This window comes from Rhopalosiphum maidis, chromosome 1 (genome assembly GCF_003676215.2).
Source record: "Rhopalosiphum maidis isolate BTI-1 chromosome 1, ASM367621v3, whole genome shotgun sequence".
NCBI classification, from domain to species: Eukaryota; Metazoa; Arthropoda; class Insecta; order Hemiptera; family Aphididae; genus Rhopalosiphum; species Rhopalosiphum maidis.
In genome coordinates, this window is record NC_040877.1 from 11,309,699 (window position 1) to 11,336,028 (window position 26,330).

A 26,330-nucleotide genomic window follows, 5' to 3' on the forward strand; every position below is an offset into this window, starting at 1 on the left:
TAATGTTTTGAATTGATAACAATATAATTAACTAACATAAATCAAAGCATAAATATAAAATTCACCAAACCCTTAAAACTCTTGGTATATCTATAAACTATTCTGTTCAAAACCACAAAATTACTTGAATTTCGTTGATCCCAGGGAGGGAGATTTTGTATATACTATATTCTACTGGGATACTTCTAATGACAAAACCAGATTAAATCGAAGCTTTCACAGGTTGTTTCCAAACATAGAAATTAGTTTTCCGAATAACTTTTCTCAAAGGGGAAACCGTGAATTATGTTATGCGTATTGCTGTCACGACGATATTTTCTCATTTGAGTTGAATATATTTTACTTAATGTTCGCATTATACGAGTAGTTTTCTAAGCAGAGAATATTCACATTGTACTTAATTTATGATTTTATAAATGTATCTTATTATAATATGACCTAATGGTTCAAAATTAAATTAGTATTGTAATTAAATTGTTAATATTTATTAGGATATAAGTTAAATAATACATTGTAGTTTTTAAAGCTAGATTATGTTGAATATTAAATTAATCTGATGAAGCTCCGCTAATGGCTTAATGCTTATATTATATATTAATTTTTTTTTTTCAAAATGTACGTTTATTTCATTAAATAAAGTATTGAATGTCCTTTATTTTTACTTTAAACCGTATATGTATGCATTGCCTGTATTAGATACGTACAAACGAATAGTAATATTGATTAATTATTTATATCATATAGACAACTTTAATGTACAATTTAATTATTTAACATTTGTATGTATGAACAGAGTAATATATTCATAGATAATAATTATTTACAAATTTAATTTAAAAAGGTAAAATGTGCGCATTACCTTTTGTGACTCTTATAATTTTGAAATAATCAATGTCAATAATACATTTTATTTTATTAATAAAATTTTCATAATAATTAGTAGTATATTTTCTTTGGTTTTAACGAATGGTTATTTATATCACTCATGTATTGCTAGTCAAAAAATAAAATAAAAGATCAGTGCGAATATAATAATACATTATTACATCTACTTAATATATTTTAATAACTGATATACTTAAATAATTGAAAATCAAAGTACAAAAGTGTGAAAATATGTGAGTATTATCATATTTTAAACAGATTTCTTCGCCAAATATATATAAAGAAGAGTGAGAATGTGTGTTTAGAAAAAGGTAATACTTTTCAAATTTTAAAACGATATATCATCAAGTTATAAAAAAAACTCTTATGTAGCTTATGTGTTAGGTATAGGTTTTGACCTCATTTTTTAGTTTTTGCATTTTTATCGATAAATAATATAATTTATGTGCAATTTGTACGTAATTCAAAGTACCATTTCATAAATATGATTATCTATAGATTACAGTAGATTACTACGGATTACGTATGATGAATAAAATTATTAAAGCCCTTACACTAATCAAAATAAAATATTTGCTGAAAACAAACATGGTATTATTGTAATACAAATAGTTTTCTTCCTCAGATCTGGTCTTAAAAGTTGAAATCGTTTTAAAAATAACCATGGTATGCAAAAATAAAAATAAATCCATATTAAGTCAATAAATAAAATAAATAAAAACGATATTCATTTATATTTAATTTTTGATTACTTAAATTACTATTTTCTTATTTTAAATCATAAATAATATGAACTACTTTCCCATGAAATAAGGTTGATTGTTGAACACCAGGAATCCATTAGTTTTTTTCAATTACGCTACTGGTTGATAATATTATAATATATATATATATGAATTCTATGACAGATTATATTGAAGATTTTGGTTATTTTACTTTGTCCACTATCGGTGAGTGTCATTGGTGGATGACTTCTCACATCAAGTTTTGCCTGTAAATATAATTATATTATTAGCTTGTATGTATTCTACTTTAACCACATAAACCTATTGTGCCCTAAGCTACCTATAGTTGATTGTTTATTTCAAATAAAGAAAAAAAATTCACTTTGTCCACAAGTGTTTCCAATCTGAGGTTGATTCAAATCTATAAACTACATTTCATACTGAACGATGTTACGTGATTATAAAACATATAATACAACAAATCATTAATAAGCTGTGTTATTAACGCGAGTGTCACAACTACAAACTTACAATTGTAAACTCGAATGCTTAAAACTTAAGTTGGTGATAAGTATAAGAGTACAGAACAATGTGCATGGTGTGGCTATGGAAAACGTTTTTATAATCTGTGGCCAAAGGTGAACTCGCAGTAAACAGTTATCATTATATTATTCCTAATATCATGCGGATAGGCGTATTTCTAATATTTTTTAAACATGTTCATTGAGATTTGACACCAAGAGGTCAAGATTTTATAACGTCGGAAAGTACAATAAGTGTTAATAAACAAAACGGACCAACGTATTAGAAAACGCGCACTATCTTAGTTTACTAAACAGTACATTCAGACTGTATTCAGAAATTAAATTACATCGCCACAGGCTAAAAGTCTTATGAATGGGTTATCTTTGATCCATTTTCAACTCTCGATGTGTTATTTCTATCTTTAATTATACGATATTGTCTTTTGTTGTATAAGTTAACGGTCAAGTGCCGTGTGTTTTCCAACTGATCCTATATAATTAATAATTAGGAGGACTACTGTTTGATATACTTATATAATATATAATATTATTCTGTGAAAATATTTTTGTATGAATATGTCTTTGTAAATTGTATAATTAATATAAAAAAAGAATTAAAAATACGATTCGAGGTATCGATAAAAATGAAAATACATTAATATAAAACATTGTAACGTATGATTTATGATAATATGTAATTTTAACAGTTTCATGAGATTTTTATTTTAAAGTGCGTTGATTTCAAATTTGAAAGTTTTCATTTTTTTTTAAAGAACAAAAGTGAGTCTGTAATATTAGTTTTTGGCTTAATTATATTTTATAACCATTAAATAAAATAATGCATAATCAATTAAATATCATAGGGAAAATATTTGTTGATTTATTTTTATTAAACCACGAAGTTATTAAATATTTTTTAGGGTTAGTGATTGTTTAAACTAAAACGTATTTAAAGTTTATTCAAGCATACATTATTTAGATTAAAAAGTGAAAATAAAAAATAATAACTATCAGTTTTATAAAAACATTTAAAACTAATCAACATTTTTAATTTATTTTTTCTTTCTCTTCACCCACCATTAAGAAATGTGAATACTTAATTTTTGACTCAACCTATTTAATAATACGTAAATAATTCATTATTTTTAAACTTTGAATCCTCTTTAATTACACAGCACATTTTATTTATAATAAATTAAAATGTAGTATTTATGTATGATGATACATTACACTGGTAATATTATAATATAATTTTTAAATATAGTATTTGCTTGTTTCAGATAGGGAATTTACACCAATCTTTGATCTATTTTTCAGAATTCTAATATTCTTAAATGCTTAGGAATCATGAATAAAATACATTCGAGTACGATATAAATTAGTTAAATTTAGTGAGATAAAATTAATAATATAAAGTGTATAATATTTTTATAATGACTAAATACAATTTTAGTTATCTGGAAATGACGCAATTATAAATACTAGCCTTATTTTATTTATAGAGGATTGTGTCGTAGGTTGTATGGTATGAGAGTATAACGGTTTAAGTTCCAGTAATTTCTTATAATATAATTATATATATATACAGTATTTGATTATTTTTAATCATTTTTTTTAACCACTAAAAATGTTTATTTAAGATCTAACATAATGGGATAAAATAATTATTTATAAGTTATGTTTTCTATAGAATAATAAAGTATAAGTTATATATATATATATATATATTATATTATGTAATTGAAAAGTATTGTAAAAAGAAAAGTAAAATAAAGGAATTTTATACTGTTGTATAATTTAACTCGTGATATTTTTATTGTACAATATTACTAACTCGCAGATTTTATAATTCATACTCAATTATTTTTGTTACACATTCGTGACCTTTTTAAATAGAGTGAAACACTCGGTAATTGGATTATTTTTATAGTAAAGTTTCTTCCCTTGAATAAATCAGAAAATCACAGGTAACTATAAGGTATTTAATATTTATAACAGGTATAATGTGGTTATGTGTACAGTAGATGTATTATACAGTCAAACATTTTTCTTAACTTGTTTTAATTTTATTATACTCTAAGTTTATTTTCTGTTGGCATATGATATAAAAATTTGATTTAATTTGTTGTCGATTTTAATAAATGTACAATTGTTATTTTATTGTGATAATACATTTTTATCAGCAGTTATTGAGTTACGAGTTATTGAGCCTGTGCGATGCTACTATAATGGTAGTGTACCTGTCTACCTATCTATTGTCATGTTTGCATAATTATCGATTTGGCCACTTTTAAGAACTGGCTGGGCTGATAAATAGATAAATATAACACACTAATATGAATTAGGGGGGAAAAGCGATAGTTGTTATTTGTGTAATATACAAATATTATTATATTATGAGCTGCATGGAAGAGTTTTGGATTAGATGTGAAGAGTATAAGTGCATTCTTTTTGGTAGGATTTGATTTTTAGTAATAAGATTGAAGTTTGATTCTATTTTATTTTAAAAGATCAGATGTCAGCACGTTGTTGTAATACGAGTTACGACTTCCAAAGACTTGGAAATGTCTTGGAAATTGACCATGATGTATTATTTTTTATTCCAGCGTTGTCACTATCGAGTCGTTAATATTGTAACGGTGTAATAACAATTTTAAAGAAATATCTGCTACAAAGCTTAAATATTAAATTGTTAAGTAACAAGAAACAATAATGGTTGAACATATTAAGATAGTAAAAGCACTCAATAACTAATATAATAATTAAAATATACGAGATATACAACTATCTGTTATTTCAAATCTAGTTTATCTTGTTGCTTTTGTGATTGCTCTTGAAATTATAAAAATTGAAAAATCCTTTTAATTTTTCTTGAAAGTTGTTAAAACTACAACTTTAAAAATGTTCTTATATTATTTGAATATTTCAAATATTGTAATTAAAAAAGTAACTACCTAAATAGTCTAAGTAAATCGGACTAAAAGATTTTTTTTTAAGTGTTTTAATTTTAAGTCGAAGTACTAAAGTAATATATTTTCACTAAAAATAAAGTTTATTCTGAATCATAAATTAATTATTAGATTATAAGTTTAAACTTAAGAATCATCATTGTATGTACTCGATAAAGTAAAAAAAAAAAAAAAACAAATCATATCCATCATATTGAAAATTTTTAATTGTTCTATTTTGTATCATATGTGATCGACAAAAGTTAAAACTAAAAAGTAAAAAAGTAACGGTGTAGACGTTTGAATAAGCTATTTAGTATGTTTTTAAAATTAATAGTTGATAAATAATGTATAGATTTTCTTCCAATCTACTTAACAAAATCTCATTAATGTACCATATAGAATTTAAATAGTACTTTTATTGTCGTTTGTATATCATTATTTGTTGTATCTGTATCATGTTAACTAATGTAATTTAATTTTGTCATTATCACCCATTGCTGTGGGCTTCTTAAATAAAAACAATAATGCTTATTTTCTATTCGTATCGATAATGTAAAGTAGATTATAATTTTAACTTTTTTTATTTTATTAAATATTAAACTATAATGAATATTACATTTAATAATAATTTATTTTACGTGGTAAGTGATAAAACTTATATCATTCTAATTACGTTTATAAATATAGTACCTAGTACCTACTTATATGAAAAAGAAGAAGATATTATGTGATAATATGTAATAGAACATAATATATTACTTATCTTAAGACCCGTGAGTAAATTTATAAATCTATCTTTTGACTAAAAATATATATCAATGTATTTTTGTTAGTTAATAATAAATAATTAGTAAATTTAATGCACTGATCGCCTAATTAACATTAGTTTAATTTAATTATTGATATATACTTGCAAATAAAGTGTAATAAGACTAGATAAGCAAAACGTTCGTATTGAAACAATAATAAAAATAATGCTAATGAAAAATCAGTATTTAAAGGCTATACAATATTTACAAAAGTAATTCGATTATTCATTTAAAATCAGCATAAAAGTTTTAAATAAAGCTTCGTTATTTTTTACATTTTATATACTTTTAACGGAGGGTCGAATATATTGGTTTAACAATGATGCGTTTTTTTTATGTTATCACTTTTATGGGTAACAGGAGTGCTTTAAAATGCTTAATAGATCTAAAATAGATTGGAAATTTGATACAAATGGTACTTTGAAGAGGTAATTTTTTTAAATGTCTAGTCTTTTTCAGAAAATTACTAAATCTATAAAAAAAAAAAAAACAAAAACAAACCACCTTAACAATACGGTTAGATATAGCCAAAGAAAACAGTCCATGACGAAGAGTTTTTCCATTATTTTTCAACTTTTTAAGTACTGTCCTACTCACATTCGATTTTCACTGATTATTTTATTATAATATTGTATAAAGTACGTAATTCATTATCCAAATATTTGAAAACCACGGGACATCTTATTTTATTTTAATAGAATTTATAATTTATGAGTTATGGCTTGTTATCATTTGAACACAATATTTATCGTAAATTTTTAAATTTAAAGTACAAATAAACATTTTAGAAAACCATAATTTTTCAAATTTAAAACATACTTTATATTTTATTATTGCTTTCTAATATAATATTGAATTAATTGAAGATTAATCAAGGAAGATGAATATTTAACAACCGTTTTTCGTTGAAGTTAGATTGAAAATGAAGAATATATTGGTTTTAAAATGCTATTTATTAGTTATTTAAGAAGAAAAATAATCGAAAAATTTTATGGATGACATCTTTCAATTATTACATATCAATATAGGATACTGCATAATATAATATTATAGTTCTTTATTTTCTAATTCAAGTAGTTTTGGAATACTGAAATAAACCGAAGAATAAATTAAATTAAGAATTCGTATTGAAAAAAAACTTTGAAAATGTTTAGTTCGACTAATAAGTACAAAATTAATTTTTGATAAACTAAAAATATACTATATATTATGTTGAAACTAAAACCAAACATACACTATTTATTATATAATTAAAATAATAAAAGTACTCACCATATTTAACCAAGCATTTGTTATAACAATTTGATTTTTTTCATCCTGAAACAGGTTTATGGCAATAAGCAATAGTATAATTTATAAGTATTATAAGTATTATATTAAGAAAAAAATCAGTAATCACAAATTATTAGACCTAGAAAAAAAACGAGGAAGTTAGTAAAAAAGTGAACAGTATTAACAAGTTCCACATAAATAATAAAAAATACATATAGTACAGCAATAGCCATCTTACAGCTCTAATAATGTCATAATAATAACGTATTTCAAATTTCCAACTGAGTAATTCAGAACACTACCATAAGTCATAATGAAAAGAACAGATAAAAAAAAAATACTCTTTAAATCACGTATAATTCTTTTATAGTATTGTTATAACAATTGTTGTATTATTTTTTTAATTCCCCGAGTATAACAGTATATAATTTCAAGGTATATTCAATGCATTTTGAATGAATAAAAGTTGTTTATTTTCTTGGTAGGTGTGTATTCATTTCTCACTTTATTTTGTATCAGTTATTTAGTAAGATGTTAATAAACACGTTAGTAACCTATAGTTATAATATTATAATATAGTATATATAAAAAAAAAAAAAAAAATGAATAGTTAAATTGCTATTATTGTACAATGATAACATTCTTTAAGTATTTCAAAATTGTCTTTGATATTATGTTTTACAGATTATTCAATCTAGGTAAGTACATAATATATTTTTTTTATTGTATTTTGATCATCTTTTTTAAGACATCATATTTATAACATCCTGTGACAGTGTTTAATTATGATATAAGTTGACTGTGGTGAATATTTATTTTAATAAAAAAATCATTTATAACAACAAGTAGAGTGACCCTAATTTATTGTTATTTTCTGAATGAGTTGATTGAGTATTAAATTTGTTTGTCATGCTTCTGTATTACGAATTGTCTAATTATTATATTTTTTTTTATGTATATTAAATTGCTGTTTTATAAATGGAAACATTTGCTGTAGTGCACACATTTTTTTGTAGGAGGTCAAAGGAAAAAGTAATAATATTTTTCCAGAAATTAAATACCAACTATTTATACACTCGTAATAGAGAGAAGAAGGATTTTGTAGAAATGTATTTTCATAAAGGAGGACATTTTGGGGAAAGTGGAGCTACAACTCCCTACCATTTATGTGACGCAGATCATTTTTAGTGACTATACCTAGTATACTTATGTTTGAACAATTGTTTCAACTCATTAATAGTATATGACGATTATACAAGGCAAATATTGCATTAAGTTTGAGGATTATGTTCTTAAAAGTCAAAACACAGGTCCTAGTTTTAGTAACTAATTATAATAAAAAATATGTATATAATAAACATTTCGTTTAAAGTAAATAGAATCAATTACTTTTAATTAATATTAATTAAAGATCGAATTGGGCTTAGTGGAAATCAAGCAAAGAATAAAAATACATCAAAATTAACAGCCACTTTATTTATATTTTTGGCAGGTATTTAATATACTCTTTTAATTGGAGATTGAGTACATATATCATTGTTGATGATAAGCGTTGGTATTATAATTAATATTTAATTGTATTGCAATCGATTTGAGATAAGTCATATCAGATGACATTACATTATGTATGTATTTCTCTTTTGGATTTGCTTGGGTAAGTTTGGGTTTGATGTTTATAAAGCCACAGTATGATCGGTATAAATTTTCAGAGTAGTTTTTCTGGATAAGTTTATTTTTGGAGTGTCAAAGGTATAAATGTTATAACTTATAAATAATAGGTGACAGATCACTGCCCCGAGGGACACTCACATTTATCTTGTGGTAGGAAAAAATGAGTTGTTATATTTCAGTAAAAAAATCTATTTTCTAGGGAGGAGTTCAGAATGAAGTAATAATAAGGAGCAGGTAAAAGAGATTTGACTGTGAATAATAAACCAGACAATAAACGTCAAGTACAGATGTGAAATACGTTTAGACTCTGTTTCTTTTTTACTCGACTGGCAGTCATATTATATGGTATTAACATTAATTTTAAAATAAATAGATTCGAAATTCTACTGACAGAATGTAGCAATTAGCTTGTTATTTCTATCAAAACTGTCAACAGTATTGTAATAAAAATTATTATTATTAGTAGCTGAGGTGCTTGGTGTGGAGTGGCCGAGAAGTTTGATGTTATAAAGACGTGATCGACAAATGGCTTTGACCTGTTTAAATTTAAATTAATTATGTCAGCAGTTACTTAGTAAATTATTTTAAAATTTTACTTAAATATATTGATAAATAATTGAATTGTATGAAACATGAATTTATATCTAATTCGCATTCCAACGACTTATTAGCGTTATCAGCCATATTTGTAATTATTTACTTATTTTATCTTTTTACCCCTCTTGATTATTTTAAGAAGCAATATTTTAGATAGTTATTTATTTGTCATATTTATAAATATTTGTTAAATATTTTGTTACTATAAGATCATAATTGTAATATGGAATAATATATTAAGTGTTAAACAGTATACACTTCTTTTGTCAACCACTAATTTATATTTTTAATTTTGAGTTTTGATTATTTATTATATCTAATATAATACATTTCTAAAATATTACATTTTAATTTTAAATGGTTCTAGCTTCTGTCACCTATTTTTATTATGTATAATAATGTACCTAGTACTTTGGAGGACTAAAAGTAAAAATGTACAGTGCTTTTTATAGGTAATAATTAGAAGATCCTATCCCCACAAAAAAAAAAAAATGAAAGAATAACAGAAATACAAGTTTTTTTATAAAATTGATTTTTATTATGATCTTATCAATAATTTGAACTTTATCAACATTTATAATAGAAACTTAAAATTTTTTCGAAATATAATTATATTAACTGTTTTTTGATAACTTATACGATATTATTTTCAAATTATTCTATCTCTTTTTATGTTATTTAAATCCTTACAGGTATAAAAAATGTTCGATTTGATTTACTTTTTTTTCGATTTATATATTGATAAAATGTTTGTTTATACGTAAAAAAACTTGAAAATGTAATTCAAAATTACTTATAAGTTGTAATTATAGCAATTTCAAAATGGTATATTATGTTAAATTTATTTTTATTTTTTTTATAAGTATTTAAAGTAAACGTGTTGTTAAAATTACGAAAGTATACAACTATTTTTTAGAAAGTTAAATATTCATTTTAAATTTGTATAGCTTGAAAATATAACACAAGATTTTCTTAAATTTATTTAAGTGTAACTAAAAAGAAATGTGTTAAATATTTATATGTACGTACATTCAGACGAAGAAGATATTTTAAATGAAAAATCATGATTTTTCTTTTATAGATTTTAGTTATTTTGTTGTAATTCAACAATTATTAAACGCGGAGACAGTTGATTTATTAATACGAAATTATTTATTTATGTGATTTTTATTTAGCATGTTTTAAATTTATTCTTAGGAGAGATTTCAATAAATAATATAACATCAAAAGTGTTGGTTGTTCCATCTAACTTGTTAGTCTATAAACATTAAACCTGACCTCTTTCTTGATGCATCTCATACATATAAATGTTTTCGTTTCGTTTTATATACTCGTATAAGTTGCTGAAGTCAAAATTTATTGTAATATTGCTTACGCAATTTATATCATGTTAAAGTTAAACCTTGTCAACCGATACTATTGATGCCGAGGTAGATGACCACAAGGGATTTTAGTAATGTGATTCGCCCCTTACAAATCTTATTTAGAAAACTTGTCTAGACAGTGACACTGTCACACTGATAATAAGGTTTGTTAAATTATTAAAATATATAGCTTAATCTATTTGAAGAATAAATTCATTAAGAATTTATTTTGAGGTCACATTTTAAGTTGTCATTTATTTAGTAATCACTACAGTTACTATGAAAATACACTAAATATTAAATGTTGTTAAATTAAAACGAGTTAATAATAAATATATTTTTATTTTTCATTTGATATATTGATTTGCAAATATTAATTGGTATTCTATTTTTATTATAAGTTGTATTATTATCACATGTCAATATACCAACCAATAAATTATATTAATAATTTACTTTTATACTGTGTCATAATATTTTTTTACTAGATCGTTTAATATTAGTAATGTTAAATGTGTAAATCACTATTTTTGCAAGTTTCTTTATTCTTATAATTTAAAACAACATTTTGATGTGAAATTTACAGTGTACTTTTCAAAATGTTAATATGTTTACTATTATATTAGTATTTCAAATCTACTTTTCTTTCCACATTATATACCTAGTAGTATTGGATATCTACGATAGATTATACTCATATATACATTATAGGTACATTGAACGTATTATTGTTTACCTTATCGATATTAAAAAACAATTTCATTTTCATTTTTAATCAGCAATTCATTTTTTTTATATTTTAATATTATCTACCAACATTTTATTTTTAAAAATATAGAAAAAAAATTGTATATATAATTAAAAATATAGGTTGCAATGTAAATATTAATAGTTAATAATTGGTTCATTAAAAAACACAAAAGCAAAAACATTGGGTCATAAGAAGACGATAAAATCTCATATAATGTTTTATATTTTTAATTATGAAACTATTAAAAACAACGTTTTTCCAAAACTAATATGTCCGTTAAAAGTTAAAAAAAAAATATGCTTTGAATTTATTGTGATGGACCATTACTCGCCGCATAATATATTATAGATAGGTACTATAATGAGTGATTGTAATTGTATTTTCGACGGACACATAAATCATTAATCATTAGTTAGGCAGTATAGTTAATATAATTATGATTTATGTATGGCTCTTATCCGTTTCAAAATAACTACGAATTGATGCCACTATATTATTTGCTTTTGTATTGAGTAAATTGCACTTTATACTATTGCCACACAATAACGTTTTACGATCAAATAAAATGTATAGCCAAAGTATACGAACCACGTCTATTATCTGCTGTAGCGTGATGCCAAATGTAACTTCGAGTGGATCGGATTCGTTGGATACAGGTCTCTCCAGAGGGTTGTATTCTATTAGGAGGTCATCCAAGAGTTGCCTTTCGAATTTACCTTGAACGCTCTCTGAAACAAAATGAACATAAAAAATTTAGCTAATGACCTTGATTTATACCTACATACATATTATTATAAAGACATATCAAACAGATTTTTTTTGAAAATTATTATAACAACAACAATAATAATTAGTAATTATAATTTGCGCATTTATTCAACAATACTGATTTCAAATTAAACAGCAAGTAGATACGCAATTATTTTACGGCCAAATGGAATTTAAAACTTGGAATATTATCGTTTATTAAAGAACTAATTGATACTTAAACGCGTGGTATACAAATAAATGTAATATAAATAACTTTTTAAAATTTTGAGTATTAAATTTATAAATATTTTAATATATATTTTCCATATTTAATAATGAGTTAAACACATGAAGAATTTATTTGGTCATTTATTATTTAGTCTTTTTTGTATAACTATTTGGTTTAATAATAGTTTATGTTGATTAAATTTGGTATAAAAATTAAACAATTGATTTATAAGTATCAACTTAGACAACGAACGAGTCAACTAAGTGACAAGAATGTACACAATAAGTTTATTCTTAATATACTTACTTACTTACTTAGTTAACTTAATGAAGACGCAATTTAAAATCTGTAATTATACATCTACTGCAGTGATTCAGATCGGATAATTATTTTTTACTAATATATTATATCTAATTTGTTCTAAAAATAAACAATTTTATAAAGATTAACTAATATTAGATACTAGTATTAGATTTAATTTTATCGCACTCGTAAAAACAAATAATACCTAAATGTTAATCAGATTAATATGATACTGTTTATTGGTTATTAACTAGCGCAACTTTTCCTTGCAATATTTTATTATAATTTAATTTATGTATTTCAGTTCATACATATTTTAGTGGGCATTACAACTCTGGAAATGTGTTGTATGAATTTTAAATTGTGTGACTCTTATATATAAAATTGACTATTGTAAATAAAAGTGTGCAATTTGAATTTTTTAGTTTTGAAATTAGGGATTGAATTTGGCACCCCATATTTTAGATCTGATCGTAAAAATGAATGTAGATTTTTATTTTTTAACTGTCAACTATTTCATTAAGTCACCTAACTTTTAAAAAAGTAATAATTTATCAATATTCTCCAAATTAGTGTGGTTCTAAGTAAAAAATTGGATCCAATTAATAATTTGAGGGTTAGACAATTTTTAGTACCTACTTTTTAAATTAATGAGAAAAAATGAAAATAAAAATTATAAAAATTTAAATTTTTATGCAACACCAGTTTTTTCTCATTCCTCGATTACTTATCTTTTACTAGTATCGAGAATTTTATTATGCTCACTAGAAAATCAATTTTATCTTGCTTTGACTGATATAGGCGATCCACATGTGGTATATTTTTAAATGCGTTTCGACAAATTTACACTTTAAACTTCCGTGATATTTTTAAGAAGAATTTGAAATTTTTATCAAAGTAGTAATCAACTAGTTAATTTTTGATAACATAATATAACATACATTGCATAAAAGTCTCTTTTGTTTTTGTAACTAATGAAAACTCTATATATTACCCAGTTAATATGTAATTTGCATGAGCATATGAGCTAAAAAATGAAGCAATAAATACTTCCCAAGTCTCAAAGAATTTGTGTGCAAGCTCAGCACCAATTGATTCAGTAGTTTCCAAGTCTATAAGTATCATACAAACGTACGTTAATTTTTAATTTATATTATATATTATATAGAAGATAATCTTATAATTATTAATAGTTTAAATATTTAACTAGGTTAGGAGGCCGAGTACTAACTACGCAGATGGTCAACTAACGACGATGACGATATAAAGTTCCATTGTTGATACTGTTTTTTTTTTTTCAAATAATTAGTGCGATGTAAATAGATAGATTTATACCTAAAAAAGTTGTTGGTAAACATATTGTTTACAACAACTGAAGTTATTGGACAACAAAAAAATTCAAATCACAGGAAATTTTACCGGATGAGATTTTTGTACATTCATTTTTTGTCTGCACAATATAAAGTTATTATTTATTGTCCTGGAATAACTTTTTCTTTTAATAAATTATACTTTTAATGTGTCCTCTCTGCCTAGCCTATTGAACTCTCTAGCAAAGTTGGCGTTTGGCGTTTGCGTTTCCTTTTCAAACCCTCTGTTGCCACAGAAAATCCGGTAAAAGTCGTTGGTACGGCCCATAATTAAACTCCGTCTCTACCGTAGAAATTTCGCGTTAGCTCGCCAGATGTCGTATGGACAACAATCAATAGTTGTACCCGTATTTTCTAAACTACTTTGAGATGATAAAGTTTCTCGCCTACCTCTCCATCTGCGGTTCTTTGGTTCTTTCTCTAATTCTTTTTTTTATTTCTTCTTCTTATGCGTTGTTCCTGTTGTTGTTGAGTTATGACGTTGCTAACAACTTATAAACAATATAATAATATATATATATATATATATATATACAATCTGTATGTAAACTTATATGTTTATAAAATGTGTCATAGTCGACAAGTTTTAAGTTCTTAAATTGAAAAGTGATCGCTACATTTTTTTTTTAATATTTAAGCAAAAGTTTTAAAAATTAAAGATATCCATTCTGATATTCAATAGAATAAATGGTTTTTGTTGGTTTCCTAGAGGCCATTTTATAATAATAATGTCGAAATCTGTCAAAACTCATGTGGATTATTTACCCATTCTAATAATAAATATGGAATTTTATTTATTTTAAAATTGATTTTATTTTAAGATTTTTCAAGTCTCAAAGTCTCACCAAATAATTTGTATAAAAATACGCTTATATTTATATTACTATTATTTTATTGATACTAATTAATTATATATTATAATAATATGAAATATTTTATGTTATAAAAATAATATAGAGTTCAAGTGTTTTATTATTTAATAAAAAAAATATGTATAAAAATATTGGTATTTCAAATATTAAAAATATAGTTTTTTTTTTTTATTAAATTACCAATCCTGCAAAAATACAAATGGCAATATATACTAACAGCAAAAAAAAAAAAAAATAATAATAATAATAGCTAAAATATGAAATTCTTTCATAGATATAATATAATAATAATAACAACAACAAGTAACTGTAATTATCATTGTACGAAAATGGTTTGTATACCGAGAACTAAATATAAATAGAATAATCACAATTTCACGTTGTTTTCTTATTTTTGGTCTAGAATCTCGTAATAAAAATAAGCAGTTGAATCATTACCGAACCACATTCGTCCATAGTATGAGTGAGATAATCAGTGTTGCAACTTAATATCTAACTCGACTGTAATATTATATTATATACGTAAAATATATCATATGTTAAAATATTCTAATTATTATGGAATTCATTCAAAGCCAAAATAATAAAAAAATTAAATTGAATATTATGGTAATTTATATACATATACATATATATATTTTGTACGTGTAATATTTTTGGTATTGACTAAGAAAATAGAACGAATTAGAAAAATTCGGGATATTATGGCCAATATCATCATATTAAATTTAAATATTGTAGAGTGTTGTAATTTTTATATAAGATATTATTCGTATTTAATTCTTATTATTGTATACACAATTATGGCAAAACTAGAAAAGATAAGCAATATTGTGTAAAATTACGTATAAATACGTTAAATAACAATTAAAAATAATTAATATTAAATGATAGAATTATTGTTTTTATTATAGCTATAATTTTTTCGAGTTTTTTAATGGCAAGTTTGATGAAAAAATTTTTCTAGTTTATGGGCGAGAGTTTGAGACCAAAACTTTATACGACAGTCTACATTTATAGACATTTATGTGCATGGATAGGACAATTAATAATATTTAAGATTATTAAAAAGTCCCTATAAATAAATTACTACTCAAATTATATTCATTATTTTAAATTTAATATAGCTTTATTTCATATAATTTATTTTTCTTCTTGTCAACTACTATTTTAGTAATTATTCGGCCAATTATACCAGAGTGTTATAAAATGTATATACTTTTTATTTGAGTACATATATCTCATGGAAATTAACGTCAAGAATAAATGTTGAATGTGGAATAACTATTTTGGATAAAGGTTAAAAAATTAGCGCTAATCTCTTTGTTCATATAATAAATAAACAGTTTTGTTAGTTTATCACGTGTCGACACAAATGCTTTGAGTAAGCCATTTCGTAATGAGATTATTTTCTATTTAAACAATATACTATTTTCATACATTTAAATGTTTCTAATAATAATTTTATCTACTTAATTTATTCATTTTAGCAATTACTTTGATATTATAATGAGTTATAAAATAAATATTTAGAAGCACGTTGCCCATATTAACACATTTGATGAAAAAAAGCTCATTTAAAACTCTTTATACTTTTGGATATTTACGTTAAACGTATTTGTTTTCTATGATACAATTTTTTTGCATTGAACATTATATTTTAAAAACTAATTACCCAAATAATTCATATATTACTTTTTGAGTATTGGAAAAGAGACTTTATATGATAGTTATTTTTTGATTTGTATCATTAGGTGCATTGACTGTTTTTTTTAAAGGCATCGATAGTTGTCGAAACATGTTGAATAAATGTTATCAAACTGTTTTTTGAATACGATAATTTATAATTAATTTTATTTTAAAAGTTTTCAGATACTAATATGTTTCTAGAATTTAAAACATCTCCCTCTGCACTTTAATCGAATTCTCAATACTATTCTTTTTTACTTACATAATATAACTATGAATTTTTTATAATTATATATTCAATAAACATGTGTATTTTATTACTGTTTTTCGCTAAAATCTTATTTATTGGGACAGATAAAAATGTTACAAATGTTTTATATTCAAAATTGTTATTACTTATGCAAACTTATTTATTTTTTTTCCTTCCTAGTTAATAAGAAAATTGAGTTCAATCATCGACTATAATTGTTAAAACACTTGATTCATAACTCATGAGTTTTTTGACATATTATTATAGGAAATAATATTTGTTAAATAAGGTACTACTTATAAAAAGTCAAAGTCTATCTAATTCTGAAAATGCTCCATTTTATATCAAAAAATCTCAATAAATTGTGTAAGTACACAATATACAGGGCTATAAAACCATCGAGTCTATTTGAAAATTTAATGATGCTTAGAACATAATAAAATAAATCTTCAGTTCTTGTTTCAAGTCTCTCTCTCCTTATAACCATTATTTACAAAATTATTATGAACTCACTACCAATTATATACATAGTATTATACTATGAAAAATATAGAAAATTCAGTTTTTTTTTATATATTTTGTTATTTTTGATCAGAACTTAATTTTGTATTTCAGTGTTAAATGTATATATTTCTTACACTTCAATACTTCAATTACATTTATTAAAACGTTGTGAATGTATGAAAATATCTCATAAAATATAAAATATTGAAAATTATTATAGATATTAATTTAATACATTTTCTCAATATGCATTTAATATCTAATTTATTTATTTTCGAACGAGTTTATTCAAAACATGATTTAGTTCATAATTATGTTACTAAATTTAATTGGATGATGATAAAGTTCCTTTTCAATAATAAAATAAGCATTGAGTATCCTTTTTTTTAAATTAAGATAACGAACGAACAAACATGTTAATACAATTGATCAAAATATTTGGTTACATATGAAAAAAAAATGATACATAAATTAGTTAAATATAAATGTGATACATCAAATGAATAACGTTATATTATTATGTTTCATAATAAAATCTGCAACCTTCACAACTTTTATTCGTTAAATTATTTTTAACCGTAAAATGTAGGTACCTGTGGTATAACGCAAAATAATGATTAATTAATATTGGAATGAAGAGTTTATCTTTTAGACATATTAAATTACGAGAGCTTAATTACTCGTTTGACAAGTAATAAACCATGTATAAAAACACACATACCTAATATCAGTGTTGTGAAGTTTATTCAGGAATATACGTCATGTATACATTGTGATTACAATTTATTATTAAAGTATAATAAAATGGATACGACAAATATATTATGTACATACGATTTGTTACCATAAGGCAAGAAGATATTGCAATTCTCATTAATTAATTATTTAATAAGCTAATATTATCACTAATAACTTAAGTACCTATATTACCTATAATAATAATAATAAACAGGCAAAATAATATTAAATATTATAGTTTTTTAATTGCAGGAATTTCGTTAAAATTACAAAATAAGTTAAATATTATTAATTATTAATTATTTCATAGGACTTATAATTAACTACTTTTAATTATCAACACTTAATAAATAATAATATGTCACACGCATGTACACAAAAACGCATGCAATTTAGCAAATCGTTATCGTTACTTTAAAGTGTGAACTGAAGAAGTAAAGAGTATGACATTTGTCTTTAACACCTCGTCTCGAAAGAAAGTCTTTAACGATATAATATGAAAAAAAATAATGACAGTACTTTAAGAGGACAAAATGCGCCAGTATCCCCTACAGCTTTTCTAGAAAAAGAAAAAAATAAACATAAAAGTGTCCACATGAACGTTGCTATACAGTCGTCCAGGTGCGTAGGTATTGTAGGCAATTTTGTGTGGTGCAAAGAATTTTTCGCAAGGAGAGATAAGTTAACGATCTGGCCATGCCGACATTCAAGACAGAAGTTTAAAACGGTCGGTTTTTAATGTTATTATATGTATATATATATAAATAATAATAATAAACGTTATAAAAAAACAAAGTACTTTTTTTAAATATTAAAAACTGAAAGGCGAAAGAAGAAAAGTAATTAACTGCCGTATTTATTAAAAATGTACTCTCTTATTTTTAAATTTAATTAAAATGAAAGAAATACTTGGAAATAACATAATATCTCTATGACTCCTCCAATGCATACAATACAATGATAATAGGTAATAATAATAAAAACAAAGTTATATAAAACCGAATTGATGATCAAAATACAATTGTGTATTCGATTTATAATTTAAATTAAATATAGAGTATATTAGTATATAGTCAATATTATGAATTGATTTAGGTATATATATATATATTTATGGCACATATAAAAATACACATTTATATTTTATACTTAAATAAATATATACAGAATATATCGCACCGTGTTTATCTTTGTCAATATTTAAAAAAATGATTTATTAAATTTTGTTAAATATACCGTATAGTAAGCATATCATTTTTATGAAATTCTGTTACAACAATATGGAAAAATACCATATTATTTTGTTGGAAAAGTTTAGACTATTTAATTCTAATAATATTTGATTGGGAAATATAAGAATATTTTTCTCGTTTTCAAACATTTAATACATTTTTTGTTTATTAATTATTTTTATTTAATTGAGTTTGAATTCCACATGATATTTTGCAATATATAAAATTACATTAAAATAAAATTATAACTTAATGATACTACAAGGTCAACATTTCTTAAATACGGTAAATGTCGTTACGTTTAGGTACTAAAACATAAATACTTAGTTATTTTTACTTTTAATTAATGCAAAATGTTAAATGAAAATATTCAAAATTAAAACCATTGTATTTATTCAGTATTTTAGCTAGGATTATAATTAGTTATTATAAGATAGAAAATGACACTTAATTTGTATAGAACTAATTATTTAAATTTAAAATGAACTGTTTTGTAAGGGTGTGGAAGTGTGAAATAAACAAATTATGTGTTTCAGTTATATTTGCATACAATAATTGCTGTTTACTCAGTTGTGGTATAGAAATATACCAATTAAGTTCTAAATAATATGGTTGATTGTATATTTGCAATAGGCACCTACTGTTAATAACAATTCTACGTTAAACAGTACGTACAATAACAAATTAAACAAATGTATTAATTGGACTTTTGGCGTTAGTATATTTGAGTAGAGGTGTAGACCCTAAAAAATATGACTAATTATAAAGATGAAAATCTGTTAAAACTTATAACTTGTAAGTGGGTTTTTAATGTTTTAATCACATCCCCCACAACCGTGACAAAGCGTAACGTAACGCTGTAAAAGGTATTATGCACGTTTGTTAGACGTTAGACTTATATCGTTGGTTTGTTTCTGTAATATACAGTTTTGAGAACAATGAAATTCACATTTCTTGAATATAGTGTATGATTAGTATCAATGCCATGTAAAAAATAAAAACGATGTCTGCATTCTGTAAAATATAAAATTTTAATGGAAATTAAAAATAAAAATACTATTAAATAGTATTAGAGTTATTATAAATTAATAAATATAGATAAATAATATATATATATATATTATACAATATATAATATAAATTTATCATAATAATATAATTAAATCAAAAACACTCTACTAAATGTTTTTAGATTTTGAATGGAATGATGAAATTAATATTTTATATTATTATTATTATTATTGTGTTTAATGACATTTTTTAGATTAAAAAAAATGCTTCAATCTTCAACTTCCAGTATTATTGTTGACAGAAATACGGATCTAGTTAATTTTTCGGTAGTCAAAATCCTCTGTAATTATCTTAAGAATTGAGAAAAAAAATATGGAAAAACGGGAACTGTAATTACGCAATTATAATTTAAAAAATCCATTTTGTTATATTATTAAAATAAAAAAAATGTAATAACTATAGATACCTATTTAAAATATTCATCAAACATTTGAATTATAAATTATAATTTTAAAGATAATTTTTTGTAATTTTCATTAGACTTTTATTTTGGCTCTTTCTGAGCTATTTATATACATTTGAAATTTTCTATTTTTTTTTTAATTTTCTTTTTATAGTAAAATAATGATAATAAATTTTACGTTTTGTAGAAAAACATAAACTTTAAATAAATTACACTCATTTTCGTTAAAAAAATTGATTATATATATTATATGCAGTATACACGCTCATTATTTGACACGACAATACTTCCAATATTTTTTGGTTATTTTGTAGTTAAAATTGTATATATATTTTTTACTTGAATACTAGGTACCTATAATTAAATATTCTTTATAAGCTGATCGGTGTCTTTACTAAAATTAAAATAAAGTTTAGCGTTAAATTAATTAAATGTTTTATGAACGTTTGAAGTTAAAATTTGATTACATCATACATTATTCAAATGTATAATTCAAATAACGATTTCTTATCAAACAATTGTAGTTATTTTGTTACAGTTAAATAAATATAATAAAGTAAGTATAAAATCAAAGAAACTTAAAATGTTTTTCTATATTTAAATTATAATTTTTGATACACAAAAAAATTTCTAAAATATTATAAATTTGGACTAATTTTAAGTTATTTGTCTGTATTTGAAATTTGAAATTGCTTTTTTAGACTGTATTCCATTGATGTTGATATACATTTTACTTTTATTGCTAAAGGAACATGAAAATATAAAAAATATCCCGTATAAATTGTCGTTATAGAAATCTAAAGTACTAAAAATACGATATCATAATTTATTTTTAAAAAAGTTAATAAAAGCTAGTACCTAATATTATATGGAATAATATTATAATAATTACTATAATACATTTTATATGATAACTGATTTTTGCAAAAATTAGTTTAATTAATTGTATTAATTGTAAACAAATAAATTACTAATTGCAATATAAATATATAATAAAATATATATATATATATATATATTTAGACTGACAACCCGTCTTCGTTCTGAATTGGATTTCAAATGAAATAAACTAATAAGTAAGTATCGAATTCATATTTATATTTAAACACATAAATTTTTACAGTTCACTCATTATATATAAAATGATACCAATATTTGATACATACTATATATAGTAGAAAACTTTCTAGATTTTTTTGTTTATCAAAATATGGTAAATTATTTTTTATCATACCTTTAAGTAATTTTAGTACCTTATTAATTTTAATTAGTTTTTTTTTTCATTCTTCTCAACTCTCACAAATCATGCCGTTTATCTATTGAACTAAGCAGTAAGGAAAAGCGAGATTTTTCATAGAATTTGAGAAGCACTGCAAGGCTTTTAAAACATATATACATATTATTTTATAGAAAATGGATGATAGTTTAAAATGTTAATTAATACTCTTAGTTATGTTAAAATGATGGCTTTTAGCTTTAAATTTAAAAACAGCCCACCATTGACATTTATAACGGAATAAATACTTACCTACTTTCTTTGTAGTTTGTACATCGTTTATGTGCTTAAATAATTTATATTTATAAATAAAACATAATATGAATATGCAAATATATAAATGTAAAATTGCTTGCGCCTTGCCCCATGAACCTTTCTGACAATAACTGCTGGATTGTGGATGAACTAAGAATTGTGAACTGAGTCGTATAGGGCCGCCGGGAAATCGGAATTTTTCCGATTGGTTTTTGCCTATTTTAATAAATATTGTGGATACTATCTAACTATTGTATGTGACCCTTGATTTATATTGACAGTTACGGATTACTTTTTATTTATTTCAATTATTTCAACAAGCTTCAAAGTGTGAATTTACAATTATACGCTTAGTTTTCTCTTTTTTGCTATATTACATATAATTTTTAAGTTTTGTGTTAATATTGAGATAATAATACATAGACTGAGTTAGTTGAGATTATGTGCTCTAGATAAAATTTTGTTCGCATATATTTTTCAATAATAATTTTGTGAATGAGGTTTTTTTTTTTAGTTTATTTTATTGATCAGTATGTACTTCTTAGTTATTGGTTATTATTTTAGAAAGGCTGTGTTTCTTTTTTTTGATTTAGGATCTTGTAAATCTAAAAACGAAAGTTTCTAAAAATGTTATTAGGTATATAGAGTTTAGTATTGAGTATTTTAGATTTAATATTTAGATTGCTAGAACTACAAATTGTGATTGAAAGTTTTATTTTGCTTGGACAATGTTTTTCTAGCTATTTTTTAATAGTATGAGTGTTTTTAAATTATTTGTTTTATTTAGATGAAACACATAGTAATTCTATATTAATATATTTTAAAATATTATTTTATGCATTTAAATATGTATTCAATTAAGTTTAACTGCAGATTGTTATAGTATTATTGTTCATGTTTAAGTCTATTGAACTAAAATAAATCATATTTATGTTAAAAAAATTAATTTTATTTCTGAAAGGTAGTATAATAAATCAATTTATGGGCTTTCTTATGAACTACATAAACTACATAGTAAAATGTCACTTTAGAATGAATAAATTATTGTTTTACTTTAATAATATTGCGTACAAATAATTTAGTTTTTACTTATAATAATTTAAATAATCAATTAAAAATAAAAAAGTATGTTATCAAGTGTTTATATTGAAATCATTTATTTTTTTTCTATAGTCTAGAAACTTACTAATGAAATATATTTTCATAATTACTCAATTTTTATATCATAATAAACATGTTAGATGTATAGATATATTTTTTTTTACTTTTAAGCCATAATAAACAAATAGAATTTAGTTAAATACTATGCTAAATAGAAATATTATCAAGATATTAATGTGAAAACAATAATTTATTTATTTGAATTTCGATAGAAATAGTAAGCCTCAATCGAGTTTTGAAGAGTAAAAAGTAAAATTGAGAAATGATATTTAGACAAATGGTAATTCGGTGTAGATATTAAACCATTACAATCTATTTAAATGATATTTGTATCAAAAAAGTATGATTAATTTTATTTTGGTGATCTTTATCAATATCAATTGACATCAATCTTTCGAAAGAATAAAATCGTTCTTTGAATCTAAACTGTGATTAGATATTCGTATTAAAAATCAGTAGGGTACATTCATTTTCCGAAGGGGTTTTTAAATATTTAATGATAATATATTCATCATCTATTTAACTTAATGAGTTAAATCAAGAAATTAACTATTATAGTGTCGTTAACCTCGGCACAACTCGAAAGATTACAAATATAATGTAATTTTACGTTGATTATAACTTCTTATTTATTTATTAAGAGCTTCGATTCGTTTAAATATTAAATTAAGTATTTTACTTAATTAGCTGTAAAAAAAAAAGTAACTATATATTCAAGATTATACATTTTTTTTGACCTTTTAGTTGATATCAAGTTTACAAAGCTAAATAATATTTAAAATTGTTAAGTATTTGATACATTTGTATTTTAAATTAGTTTTTGATTATTAATTTATTTAATTTATTTTACGTGATAATGTTTTTTTACACAGAGTAGGTAGTTGGTATGAACGCGTTTTATAAATTGGTATAATTTTTTCGAAATTATAAAGTTGTTTTTAAAACATGAACTAACTAATGGATTTATCGAATACTTAAAAATCAAAGTAATAATATAATATTTATAATCTTGCATATTTATTTTTATTAAATTTGCAATATATACAAGAGTTTATCATAATTTAATATTTATGTAATAGTTACAAAAATAAACATATGATACAATTTTAATAAATATAGTTTCAAGCAGTTAATTTTTATGAATAATTAAATAACTTTGAAAATTAAATTGTATTATTTCTGTAAAATATTAAAAAAACTATTGTAGATTATTTTACAAACGACTCAATATAATATAGTGTGATGATTATAATTTTAAACATATATATATATATATTGTTTTATATTAACTGCATGTGTGAATAAAGTAAAAATGGATAAATTGACTAATGAGCAATATTAAATATTCGCCTGGAATTATTTGGGTTTTAACTTACGAATGTAAATTTTCCAAAAGTAGTACACAGTGCACACAATTTATTTATAAAGATATTAATTTTCGCAGTTGCTCAGTAAAAATGAAAAATTACTTTTCGTGTACCTATTGAGATTATGTGTATTATAAATATTATACCTATATTTTAAGATGTCGGAAACGGTAAAACTTTATTTAACGGTTCGTTAATATATTCAAATATTCTCTTTCATTCTGGCACAAAAATATTTTATAGGACTTTTTCTTTGTGTATTTTCACGAAGTTGGTAACTTTTTAAAATATAGCTATGCATTTCAGGCTATGTCCTTAAATTTTCCAAACCCATTTTAATCGTTGTTATTGATGTATACGCCCTACACCACTCGATTAGTCTTTTACATTACGAGTAATTTTTTATATTAATTATAGAAAAAAATAGTTTTTGACAAATAAATAATATTTTATTTACTGTTTTACCAATACATCAGTAAAAATACTATGTGTAAATCAAAATATATAAAAAGTAGTACAAAGTAGTAGTACTTTTTTATAAATTATATATGTCTATATAAATACAACAACATATATGACATACCAGACGATGTTACTCATGTCACGTAGTTTTGGAAGCTTTTTATCTCCATGTTGTACACACCGAATTGATTCACAAAGCACGTTACGTGTTGAATGCAAACAAAATAAAGAGAGGTTCACCAGAAACAAAAACCTACATATTTATACCCCGTGATTAGATGTTAATTTTCAGTAGAATAATTTTGTAATGCATTTGTTAAATTAAAAAGAAAAAAAAACTCTATGTAAATTATGAAATATTTCATGGCAAAAGAATAAATTTTCCATTCAAAAGCTCAAAAAATCGTCTTGTATGATTATAAAAGTTACACTTAAATATATCCTAGTAAAATTTTTGGAAGTAATTATGTTATTATAATTTTTATTTCAATATTAATATGTTATATACATTTTTCAATCAAATTTAATATGTTAATATAAGAGTATAATACATGTATTACATACCTAACTATCGAATTATCATAGTATTACGTATCCCAAAAAAAAAATTAATTAAAATTAATTTTATGTAGGTACATAATTTAAAATTAAGACACTAAAATAATTAATAAGGTAACTAAAAAAATATGTTCGTACAATAACACTAGTATTTAATACTGATGATTAATGATTATAATATATCAATATTTAATGTTTTATTTTAATAATACCAGTTTTCATCATGTATTTATGTATCACTGACATAATAATTTTTTTGTCTTTATGTAAATTACATATAAAAATTTATAT

The 26,330-nt window shown here is 22.9% G+C and overlaps 1 protein-coding gene across 4 annotated transcripts in view; it reads right to left on the reverse strand.

The window, feature by feature from the left end:
- The window catches only part of LOC113550889 (acetylcholine receptor subunit alpha-type acr-16-like), a 186,281-nt gene that overhangs the window by 31,140 nt on the left and 128,811 nt on the right, over positions 1–26,330 (reverse strand). For all 4 annotated transcript variants that reach the window (XM_026952861.1, XM_026952853.1, XM_026952835.1 and 1 more), the window contains exons 2-3: positions 12,138–12,277; positions 7,167–7,211 (exon numbers count right to left, since the gene is read on the reverse strand). In XM_026952861.1, the coding sequence (XP_026808662.1) occupies positions 7,167–7,211; positions 12,138–12,277 (185 nt within the window). The remainder of the gene's footprint in view (positions 1–7,166; positions 7,212–12,137; positions 12,278–26,330) is intronic.